Source organism: Dasypus novemcinctus, chromosome 3 (assembly GCF_030445035.2).
Source record: "Dasypus novemcinctus isolate mDasNov1 chromosome 3, mDasNov1.1.hap2, whole genome shotgun sequence".
NCBI lineage: Eukaryota > Metazoa > Chordata > Mammalia > Cingulata > Dasypodidae > Dasypus > Dasypus novemcinctus.
This window is the reverse complement of record NC_080675.1, coordinates 132,174,015-132,185,228: the sequence shown is the minus strand read 5'-3', so window position 1 is coordinate 132,185,228 and position 11,214 is coordinate 132,174,015. Positions and strand designations below refer to the sequence as shown.

The 11,214-nt window shown below is 39.8% G+C and overlaps 1 protein-coding gene across 1 annotated transcript in view; it reads right to left on the bottom strand.

Annotated features, from left to right (window-relative positions):
- Positions 1 to 3,287: 3,287 nt before the first annotated feature.
- LIPC (lipase C, hepatic type) overlaps positions 3,288 to 11,214 on the bottom strand; it is a 138,853-nt gene continuing 130,926 nt past the window's right edge. Inside the window, exons 9-10 of the mRNA XM_058294267.2 lie at positions 10,646 to 10,864; positions 3,288 to 3,818 (exon numbers count right to left, since the gene is read on the bottom strand). Of these exons, the coding sequence (XP_058150250.1) occupies positions 3,707 to 3,818; positions 10,646 to 10,864 (331 nt within the window). The 3' untranslated portion in view covers positions 3,288 to 3,706. The remainder of the gene's footprint in view (positions 3,819 to 10,645; positions 10,865 to 11,214) is intronic.

Sequence of the window (11,214 nt, the reverse complement as noted above, 5' to 3'; positions counted from 1 at the left end):
TTCTTTTTGTTGCGTCGTCTTGCTGCATCAGCTCTCCGTGTGTGGGTGGCGCCATTCCTGGGCAGGCTGCACTTTCTTTCGCGCTGGGCAGCTCCCCTTACGGGGCACACTCCTTATGCGTGGGGCTCCCCTACGCGGGGACACCCCTGTGTGGCAGGGCACTCCTTGCCTGCATCAGCACTGCGCATGGGCCAGCTCCACACGGGTCAAGGAGGCCCAGGGTTTGAACCGCAGACCTCCCATGTGGTAGACGGACACCCTAACCACTGGGCCAAGTCCTCTTCCCACAATTGGCTTTGTTTTTGAACTGAATGAGGAAGCAGCGAACTTGATCTTGGGTGGATACTGTAGTCTGAGCTGTGGATGGAGACGCCATTCCCTGGAACAGAGAGCAGGGAGCCCGAGAAGGAGCAGGTTTCTGGGGATGGTGGGAGGGATGGCGGGTTCAGATTTGTGAGACAGCCGAGGAGAGCTGCTGAGGGGGCAATCGGTGACACAGGAGTGAATGAGGTTCAGGAGAGAGGCCCACCCTGGAGCTGTAACGTGGGAATTGTTGGTCTATCCAGGTAGGAATGGGTGAGAGTGAAGAGGGGAGGGACCTGGACTCTGAGGGGCCAACCCTGAAAGGTGAGTAGATGGAAAGCAGCAGCCAGAAGACGGGAGGCAGAAGGAAAGTTAGCAGGACATGAGGATCTGAGGGCCCAGGGAGTAGCAGAGAGCATCATTTATGTTACAGCTAGCCATGAGAGGAGAGAAAGACCCCTGGGGGCTGGTCTGAGCTAGGAAGGTGCTAGTGAAAATGGCTGGGCCCGGAGAGCTGCACAGGCTTCCATTAGTCAGGGAGGAGGGAATTTTGTAGGAGAGCCGAAGAGGGTGGAGGTATAAAAAAGGGGAGAGATGGGAAGGAATGAGGTGCACTGGGGGCCATCCATCAAGTACAGATCATTGGGATCAAGTAGAAGTGTAGAGCGTAAGATAAGCTTAGCCCAACAGATGATGGCTTTGGGTTGGTGACTTGATTTTCTTTATCTTTACTGTTCCTCTTGCTTGTCTTTGTTTAATTCTCATCCATCTAAGTTTCCTCTAAGCCAGGTTGGGCGGAAGAGTAGGCAATGCACTGGGCAGCTTTGCTCCCTGACTTGCCACCCCAGCAGTGTGTAACTGCAATCAAAGTTTTTGCCATATTTGCAGCTGACATTTCTCAAGGTTAACATTAGGCTGTCAGCTTTGCTATGTAGGAGAGTGTTCATTTTAATGTTGGAGTGCTTGCTTGCTTCTCTCCGACTTCACTCACTTCAAAGAGCCCAGCTGCAGTGTAATTGACGCTCCATTTCTTTCCTTGTGCTCTCTTACAAGTAAAAGTGCAGACAGGTTTTTGCCTAAAAGGCAAGATGCCAGTGCTGACTTTCCCGAGTGGGCTCATAATGCAGATTCTTTGGAGAGAGGTGTATATAATCAGTGTACGAGCCAGCGTTTTGCATGTGCAATGAACAGATGTGGCTGCATTATTCAGTTTCCCTATTTGACTTCCCTACTAAAATATACTTCAGAAAATGTGATGTCGATGAACACATCCTCCCAAGTGAAAATAATCCACTGACAACAGAATTGGCATCCAGATTTGGACCCTCCAAGAGGAGTTTCAAATGTTCCAGTTAACCATTTGTCAGTTGATTGCGTTCTGAATTCTCTGCCCAAAATGTTATGATGTACTGTGTCACTTCAAAGTTTCTTACTAAGGATGAATAATGTCTAATTGTATTTGCTGTGAATCTATATTGTAGTGAAACGAAATCACACTATATTAGATAAATGTTTATTTTAACTCTACCCTTCATTTTCTCAATTTTTTTTCATATTGTGAAATGTGACATTCATGCGAGAAGTGCCTACTATATCTAAGCACAGTTTAAAGAGTGATTTCAAAGGTGAGGGCTTGTGTGGCCACACCCAGAGCGAGAAGTGGAACTTTGCTGGCACCTGGGCTCTGCTGTGCCCTTCCTCCTTCCTGGGGTTAGCACAAGCCTCACTTTCATGGTAAGCGGTTATTGTTTTTCCTTATAGCTTTATCACCTACTTATCCATCCTTAATAATATTGTTTAGTTTTGCTGGCATCGTATATTTGCATTTTTTGTGTCTTTGTGCATGAACCTGTGAGTGCCTCCTTAAATTTTGTGTTCTAGGTGGCTTCCTGACTCCAATCCCAGCCCTGTTCTTCTTTTGTGTGTGTAGCTTTGGTTCATCTTTTCCATTGCTGTGTGTTAATATCAATCCATAAGTAAGAATATGTCACCATTGATTTATGCATTCTGTTGATCGGCTTTTGGGTTGTTTCTGACTATTTTGGGTTGTTTTTGACTATTTTCAAGGCTGATTTGAATATTCTTGTACATAATTTACTTTTGTATCCTGATGTAAACGTCCTATATATCCTCTAGGATATACAGCAAGAAGTGTTTTCATATTGTTTTTGGAAGGTGATATTTTAAATTCTCTCTGCACAATTAAACTGAATAGTTAATGAAAAATGTGGCAATCCAATGAAAACATGATTTTATTGTAAACCATAGTATTTTAGATGTAATGTGAAATATTGTTTATTTTATTATGTATCAGTTCTAGAAATGCCTGTGCATGCACATGCACACACACATACACACGATTTTATCTAAAAGTGGGACCAAATACGTTTGCAGGTGAGATTTGCATTCAGAACAGACAAGATGCTCATTTTGAAACCTTGACCTAGCTGTCTCTCTTTCCACCCATGCCCTTTACTTTTAGGTGTCTTTCAAGGGGAAATAAAAGTGAACCTTGCAAGATAATCTTGAATTGATTTAGTGAGAAACAGACATCTCTTCAGAATTTTTGGTTTCATGAATGCTGGTTTAATCTCTGATGAAGAGAATGTGAACTATGAGCTAGTATCTAATATCTGTTTCCATTCACATGCTTTGTTATAGAAAGTGCTGGGCAAAATACCATTATTTAATTTATTGGACAATTTGAGACTTGGTATCTAAATCTTGAAGATATCCTAAATTTTCTGTTAGCTTTTGTTGCGAATATTAGGAAAAGAAGAAAATTGTAATTTCATTATTGAAATGACCAACTGTCACTTTCATTGTTACCATTAATAGCTTTGGCAGAATTCTACTTCTTTGTGTTTGGCTCAGCTACATAACTGTATTATTTGTATGATAATAACTATTAGTTTAATTAGAAGTTTTCCTCTTTCAGTGACTCATATTGTCTTTGTGGATATGTACATTGGGACACAGAACAATTAGTGGTAAATTGTAATTTTGTTTTATTGAAATGCTAGTTATATAATAAAGAAGTATGGTTCAAAAAACTGCTCATAATAAACTAGCAAGGAAATACAGGAAATCTGAGTTAATTATAAAAGACATTTTAAATTAGAACGATAGATTTCAGGTGGCTCATACATTTGTACTGATTTGCACACACTACTGTTTAATCAAAGGTAATATTGGAAAATGTTCAACTCTACTAATATTTGAAAATAGTTATAAAATAAAGTTTTTAAAAGTTCAGTTTATAATAGTGAAATGCACCCTCTTTAAATCTAAACTTTATTTAAACTTTATGCAAGAATCTTTATATAACTCTGGTTTGGGGTTTGTTAAACTCCAGAAAAGGAATAAAATTTATTTATTCTTTCAGCTGAGACTTCATTAAAACTCATCTGTTTTTTTGCTTCAGTTTTTTAGACTTTACTTCACATCTCACAAGGATTTTCTCCTGGTTTGGGTGAAGTTGTAGATCTTCCATGTTTTCTGAGCAAAATGTCATTCTGAGTAGAAAACACAAAGCAAACGCAGCATTAAGTTTTGGATGAAGCCTGTTAAATGTTTCATCCTTTGTCAAATACTTACTCAATTTATATAATGCATGCACTGTTGGTTTTTAAATTTGATTCTTATGTTTGCTAATATTTTCATAACTTCAGAGAAAGACAAAACCCAAGTCAGTGAAATCAAACAGTCTAAGGCTTCCTGGGGTTCTGCACTGGGGTGATTTCAGTTCTGTAAGGAGCCATGATCCCATGGTCCAAGCGGCAGCCTCCTTTGCTCTCTCATCAAACAGCTCATCAACAATTTGAGGGTAACTTGTTTCTTTCTCTGCTTTGCCTTGACTCCAGGGCAAACTTCCTCAATTCTTTCTACTATACCTCACATAGCAGGATTAACAACCCCACCTTCTTTCTTTGGACAAGCTTCAACTTGTCAGTGACCTTCTTAAAGGGTCCCCAGGATGAGGTAACTTACCAGTTTCTGTTTGGCTTAGTATTGCAAGCCTTGTCCTTCCTCTTATCAGTGCAGGTGCTGATTAGCTGCAGAGGTTACCTACTTTGTACTTTGTGGGCCTCTCTTGGAGACCCAGCATGGGACCCCTTTGACAGTTAGTTTTGCCTACCATGCCATTTTGCATTATTAGCTGCAATAGCATCTAATTTAAAAAATGTAGCATTAGCCAAAGAGAATTCTAGTTTATGGTTTATATTTTCTAACATTGTCTTTATTAAATCAGACTTTTTTAAAAGTAAAAATTATTATGAGTAATTTGTGAATGCATTGTTGTAAAAATTCAAATGGTAAAAAAATATATGAATCAATGATCAGAGAAGAAATCACAAGGGAAATCAGGGAATATCTTGAAGCATTTGAAAACAAAAAACACAACATACCACAACCTATGGGACACAGCAAAAAGTGCTGAGAGGGACTAATCGACAGCTGTAAATGCTTACATTTAAAACAAGAAGAAAGATCTCAAATCAAAGCCCTAACCTCACAACTGGAGGATCAAGGAAAAGGAGAGCAAAGTAAATCCAAAGCAAGCAGAAAGAAGGAAATGACAAAGATTAGAGAAGAGGTAAATGAAATAGAGAACAAAAAGACAATAGAGAGAATCAACAAAACCAAAAGTCAGTCCTTCAAAAGATCAATAAAATTGACAAACCACTAACTAGACTGACGAAGGAAAAAAAGAGGATACAAAGAACAAAAATCAGAACTGAAAAGGGAGACATTAAGACTGACCCTCCGGAAATAAAAAGGACTTTAAAGTATACTATGAACAACTGTATGCCGCTAAATTCGATGACTGGGACAGTTTGAAGCTTTTTGTGGATCCCAGGAAAGATCATATCCTTAGTGCTAATCCATTCCTGTGCATGTAAACCTAAGTAGGTGGGAAAGCTTGATTAAATTACTTCTGTCAAGGGTCTTTGATTAGATTGCATGGTCCAGGGTGTGTCTTAATCCTCTTTCTAGAGTCTTTTATAAATGGAGAATTAAAAGTGGCAGAAACAGAAAGAGGCCTCCAGAAGTTGACGAGCTGAGCCCCGGAGAGAAAAGCCACAGGCCTGGAGCAGAGGGGAGAGATGAATGGACTGGCAATGTGCCCTACCATGAGCTTGATCAACCACAGCAGTGTTTGGAGAGAAAGCATCACCTGATGATGCCTTGATTTGGACATTTTCACAGCCTCAGAACCATAAGCTTTTAACCTAATAAATTCCCATTATAAAAGCCAACCCATTTCTGTTATAGTGCTCCCAGCAGCTTTTAGACAAAATGGACAAATTCTTAGGAACACACAAACTATCTACACTGACTGAAGAAGGAAGAGAAGATCTCACAAAACCAATTACTAGTAAAAAAATTGAATTAGTCATGAAAAATCTCCCAAAAAGAAAAGCCTCGGACAAGATGGCTTCCCAGGGCAATTTTACCAAACATTCCAAGAAGACTTTACTCTAGTTCAACTCAAACTTTTCAAAAAAACGGAAGAGGAGGGGACACTCCCTAATTCATTTTATGTGGCCAATGTCACGCTCACACCAAAGCCAGATAAAGATACCACAAGAAAAGAAAATTACAGAAATTATGAATATAGATGCAAAATCCCCAACAAAATACTAGCAAACCAAATCCAACAGCACATTAAAAGAATTATACATCATGACCAAGTGTGATTTATCCCTGGTGTGAAGGTTTAATATACAAAATACATAAAGAAATCCTTCAACTTAACAACAAAGATACAAACAACCCAATTAAAAAACTGGGCAAAAGATTTGAATAGACATCTCTCCAAAGAACATATACAAATAGCCAAAAAGCACATGAAAAGATGCTCACCATCATTAGTAATCAGCAAAATGCAAATCAAAACCACAAGGAGATACCATTTCACACCATTTATAAATGGTTGCTATTAAAAAAAAAACAACAGAAAAGAATTACAAGTGTTGGAGAGGATGTGTAGAAACAGGAACCCTCATTCATTGCTGGTGGCAATGTAAAATGGTGCAGCTGCTGTGGAAGACAGTTTGGCAATTCCTTAGAGAGTTAAGTATAGAATTATGATATGACAATCCCACACCTAGGTTTATTCCAGGGGACAGGGTGAGAATAGGGATTGGAAAGTTAAGGATTAAAATGTATAGAGTTCCTATTTGGAATGATGCAAATGTTTTGGTAATTGTTGGTGGTGATATTAACACAATATTGTGAATATAATTAACAGCACGGAAATATGTATCTGAATGTGCTTAAAAGGGGAAATGTTAAGTTGTATATATGGTAAAAGAATAAAAATTTTTAAAAAATCCATGGAACTGCACTGCACAGTGAACCCTGTAGTTAATAGTACCAATTATAAATATGCGCTTTCATCAATTGTAACAAGTGATTCACACCAAGGCAAGATATTAATAATAAGATGGTGTATGGGAATCCTGTATTTTATGCCACAACTTCTCTAATAAAGAAAAATTTTGAAACAAGTGTTAGGTGAAGCAGTAAGTGCTGAAGTTCAAGCTGTAGTAAGTTAAGATAATCAATGTAGGTGGCTACAGTAACAGATTTTCGGTGTAGAGGAAACAGCCTTCTATTGGAAGATGTCATCTAGGACTTTCATAGCTAGAAAGTAGAAGTCAGTGCCTGACTTCAAAGCTTCAAAGGACAGGCTGACTCTCTTTGTAGAGGCTAATGCAGCTGGTGACTTTAAGTGAAGCCAATGCTCATTTACCATTCTGAAAATCCTAGGGCCCTTAAGAATTATACAAAATCTACTCTATACCCTGTAAATGGACAACAAAGTCTGGATGACAGCACATCTGTTTACACTATGGTTTATTAAATATTTTAAGCTCACTATTGGAACCTATCCTTTCAAAACATTACTGCCCATTGACAATGCGCCTGGTCACATAAGAGCTCTAATGGAGATGTCCAACAAGATGAATATTGTTTTCATGCCTGCCAACACAACATCCATTTTGCAGCCCATGGATCAAAGAGCAATTTTGGCTTTCAGGTCCTTTTATTTAAGAAATACGTTTTGTAAGGCTTTAGCTGTCATAGATAGTGGTTCCTCTGATAGATCTGGGCATAGTAAATTGAAAACCTTCTGGAAAAGATTCACCATTCTAGATGCCATTAAGAACATTCATGATTGATGGGAGGAGGTCAAAATATCTACATTAACAGGAATTTGGAAGAAGTTGATTCCATCCCTCATGGATGACTTTGAGGAGTTGGAAGAAATAACTGCAGATGTGAAAATAGCAAAAGAACTTAGAATTAGAAGTGGAGCCTGAAGATGTAAGTGAATTGCTACAATCTCATGATAAAACCTGAATGGATGAGGAGTTGCTTCCTACAGTTGAGCAAAGAAAGTGGTTTCTTGAGATGGAATCTATTCCTGGTGAAGATGCTGTGAACATTGTTGGAATGACAACAACGGATTTAGAATATTACATCAATTTATTTGATAAAGCAGCAGCAGGCTTTGAGAGGATTGACTTCAATTTTGAAAGAAGATCTCCTAAGGGTAAAATGCTATCAAATAGCATCACATACTACAAGGATATCTTTCAGCAAAGGAAGAGTCACTCGATTTGGCAAAATTCATTCTTGTTTTATTTTAAGAAATTGCCACAGGCATCCCAACCTACAGCAACTGCCACCCTGGTCAGTTAGTAGCCATCAATATCAAGGCAAGACCTTCCACTAGCAAAAAGATTATAACTCGTTGAAGACACAGATGATGATTAGCAGTTTTTAGCAATAAAGTATTCTTAAATTAAGGTATGTACATTGTTTTTTTAGACATAATGCTATTGCACACTTGATAGACCACTGTGTAGTATAAACATAACTTTCATATGCACTGGGAAACCAAAATATTTGTGTGACTTGCTTTATTGTGATATTTGCTTTATTGCAGTGGTCTGGAACCAAATCCACAATGGCTCAGACGTATGTCTATGCAAATAATATTGCAATAAACATTTTTGTGTAAATATATCTATATATCTACAACCTTTATGCAGATTTTTAGTATTTCCTCAGATTAGATGCCTAGAAGTAAAATTCTGGGTCTAAGTTACTTATTTTTAAAATTTTTATCATGTAAATTCCATGAGATCAAGGACTTTGTTTTGTTCATGTCTGTGTATCTAGAGCCTGGAATAGTGCCTGGCATATGGGAGGTGATCATTAAATGTTATTGAATGAAAGTCAATGAAATTTAGACTTCTTAGAGTCAGACCTTGCTACTGAAAGTGTGATTCATGGGCCTGCAACATCAGCCTTACTTGGGAGCTCGTTAGAAATGCAGATTCTGAGGCCCCACAGTGCAGAGCTATTGAAGCAGAACCTCATCGTAACATGATTTCCAGTTATTTGAGTACACATTAAAGTTCAAGCAGCACTGGAATGGAGCACACAATTAGTAAAATTGATGCACCCGGTTTTCCTAATCAGATTCTGAACTTTCTTTATGCTAGGAGCCACAACTCAAAGTTGTTTGGTATCCCCCAATGGTACCTGTGTACTGTGTAGACACATAAGAGGAACTCAATAGTTATTGCTTAAGAAACTATGGACCCAATAATCCTACCCCTCTTTTATAGCATGTATTGACCAGAGGAGGGGTTTGATGGGCATATATGTTAATGTCCAGCACTGAAGCTATATGAGATTGGACGAAAGAAAATCGGATTAATGGGGACAAGATAAGTGGAGGGAGGAACTCTGTTGAACATAGTGTACCAATAGTGGATGGGAATGAGTCTGACAAGCCTGAGTCAGATCTGGGCTCTGACAATTATTAGCAATGTCTTCTGTGAGGCTCTGTTTCCTAATCTGCACAGCTAATGTGACCCATTTCAGAGGGTTACTGGGAAGGTTAAATGAGCTTAATGGCTATAGAATGCCTAGTCCAATGCTCACTATAAATGCCAGTTCCTCCCCTGTCCGCTGTCCTTTTCAGTACCATGTAGCCATGCACCAGTGTTATGTTGTGCTTTATACATCCCTTCAGAACGAGTCATGTGGAATTGTTTTGGAGAGCAGTCACCAAAACTGGAATTTTACTCTCCAGCTCAGAGAATACAGGGACAGGTGATGCTCTTCTGAAGGGCCAAAGAGTCATGCAAGAATGGCTCAGTGTATAAGAGGAGAAGCAGTGTAATTTCCTCAAATTGATCATGTGGCAAAATCTGTTAGCAGACTGCAGAGTATGTTCTTAGTAATTGCCAGGATTCTGCAGCACAGGGAGATAAAAGTCTCTGAGTGCAGTTCTATAAGGGACTCAGGGACAGGCAGCTCCTGGCAGAGAAATCTGAGGGGAAAGAGAAGAGTGTAGTTTGGAGGTTAGAGGCCTGCTCTTTTCCATCTCTACTGTGGACAAGACAAAGAGAGAAATGGGCTCCCAAGAAAGGAAGGTAGGAGAGGAGAAGCAAGAATCCTAAATACAAAGGGGAGGAAATAGGAAAGGGCCTGGGAAACGACAGAATTTTCCTTTTCTGGAGAACTGCAGAGCTATAAAGAAGCATGGTTGCCATGGCAAAATGTCTTGGGCATCCCTTAGCTCAGTTGAGAAGCCTGTAGAAGCTGCTGGAGCATCCCTTTCTCTTATTTCTCTTTCCTCCCTACCCCAACCCCTTCTTGTCCCTGGAGCTTTGGGGCCAGAGGGATGTTAAATCACACAGAGCAGTGTGTAGTCCATGGTCCATATCAGAATTTCTTGGGGCCCGTATTAAAAAATGTGCATCCCTGGGTCCTCTCACAAACAGCAATGAATCAGAAGCTTTGCGGGTTGGTCTGGGAATCCTGCATATTTAATAAGCTTCCCATGACTCTCATGTACTCTAAGGTTTGAAAGGCACCACCACAGACAGAGGTAAAAGATTTTGAGACCTGTTAAAAGCATTTATCTGGGTAAATAATGAAAAGAAATGTGGCATCTAGTTCCTTGCCACTCTAAATGTGGTCCTTGATTCAGCAGCACTGACATCATCTGGTGACACTAAAGGTTGAGAAGCTTTGAGCTCTTGTGGTGGTTCTCAGACCACTAGGCAGATAGCTATTAACTCCTGGCAGTGGGAAGTGGCTAGACTGGGAATCAGGAAACCTGGGTTCTATCCTGCCCCTTCCAGGAGCCGTGTGAACTTGAGGTTGCCAGTTGTCTCCTTGAGAGCCTACATACCACCGTGAGGGCACAATATCACCCACTACATAAGATAAATGTTAGTATGGAATTGTGCAAGTGCATGGCACATGGTGTGCTTAATATATGTTAGGAGGAGGTTGAATCACCAATCACCTTTGCTGGGTTTCTCCTGATTTGACCTTGATGTTCTTCAGAACGAGCCCTGAGGAGTGATGCTCTGGGCCCCATGGGATGATGGTTTGGACCGTGTTCCAGACATTGGCCCACACTGCACTGTTTTCCCACTTGAACTTGATCATGGTCAGCTCGCCGATATCCAAATCCAACGTGATAAGAAAGGAGTAGGTTTTATTACTAGTAATTTCTGCACCCCTTGAAGAGACAAAGGAAACCAGACATAGTCAGTTTATGTGTAAGAGCGAAGTGATGCTTAGACACATTCAGGGTGTGTTAGGTGTACCTGAGTGACTTGGGATGATCATTTTTGCTGCATTTACCAAACTGGTGTTTGACAGTTCATCAATAGAGATAGCAGTATGTGAGCCAGGGAAAAAAAAGGGTTTTCCAGACCAGTAAAGTTGGGGAAAAGAATCATACTATCTTCTGTGTTGGCGTATTAAGAAGTTTCTGAGACGCCCTGCTGTAATGGACCCAGTTAACTTTGTTTAGTTCAGGACGTTTCTTCCTAGCTTCTAGAGTAACAAATTGGGAAAGCTGACTGC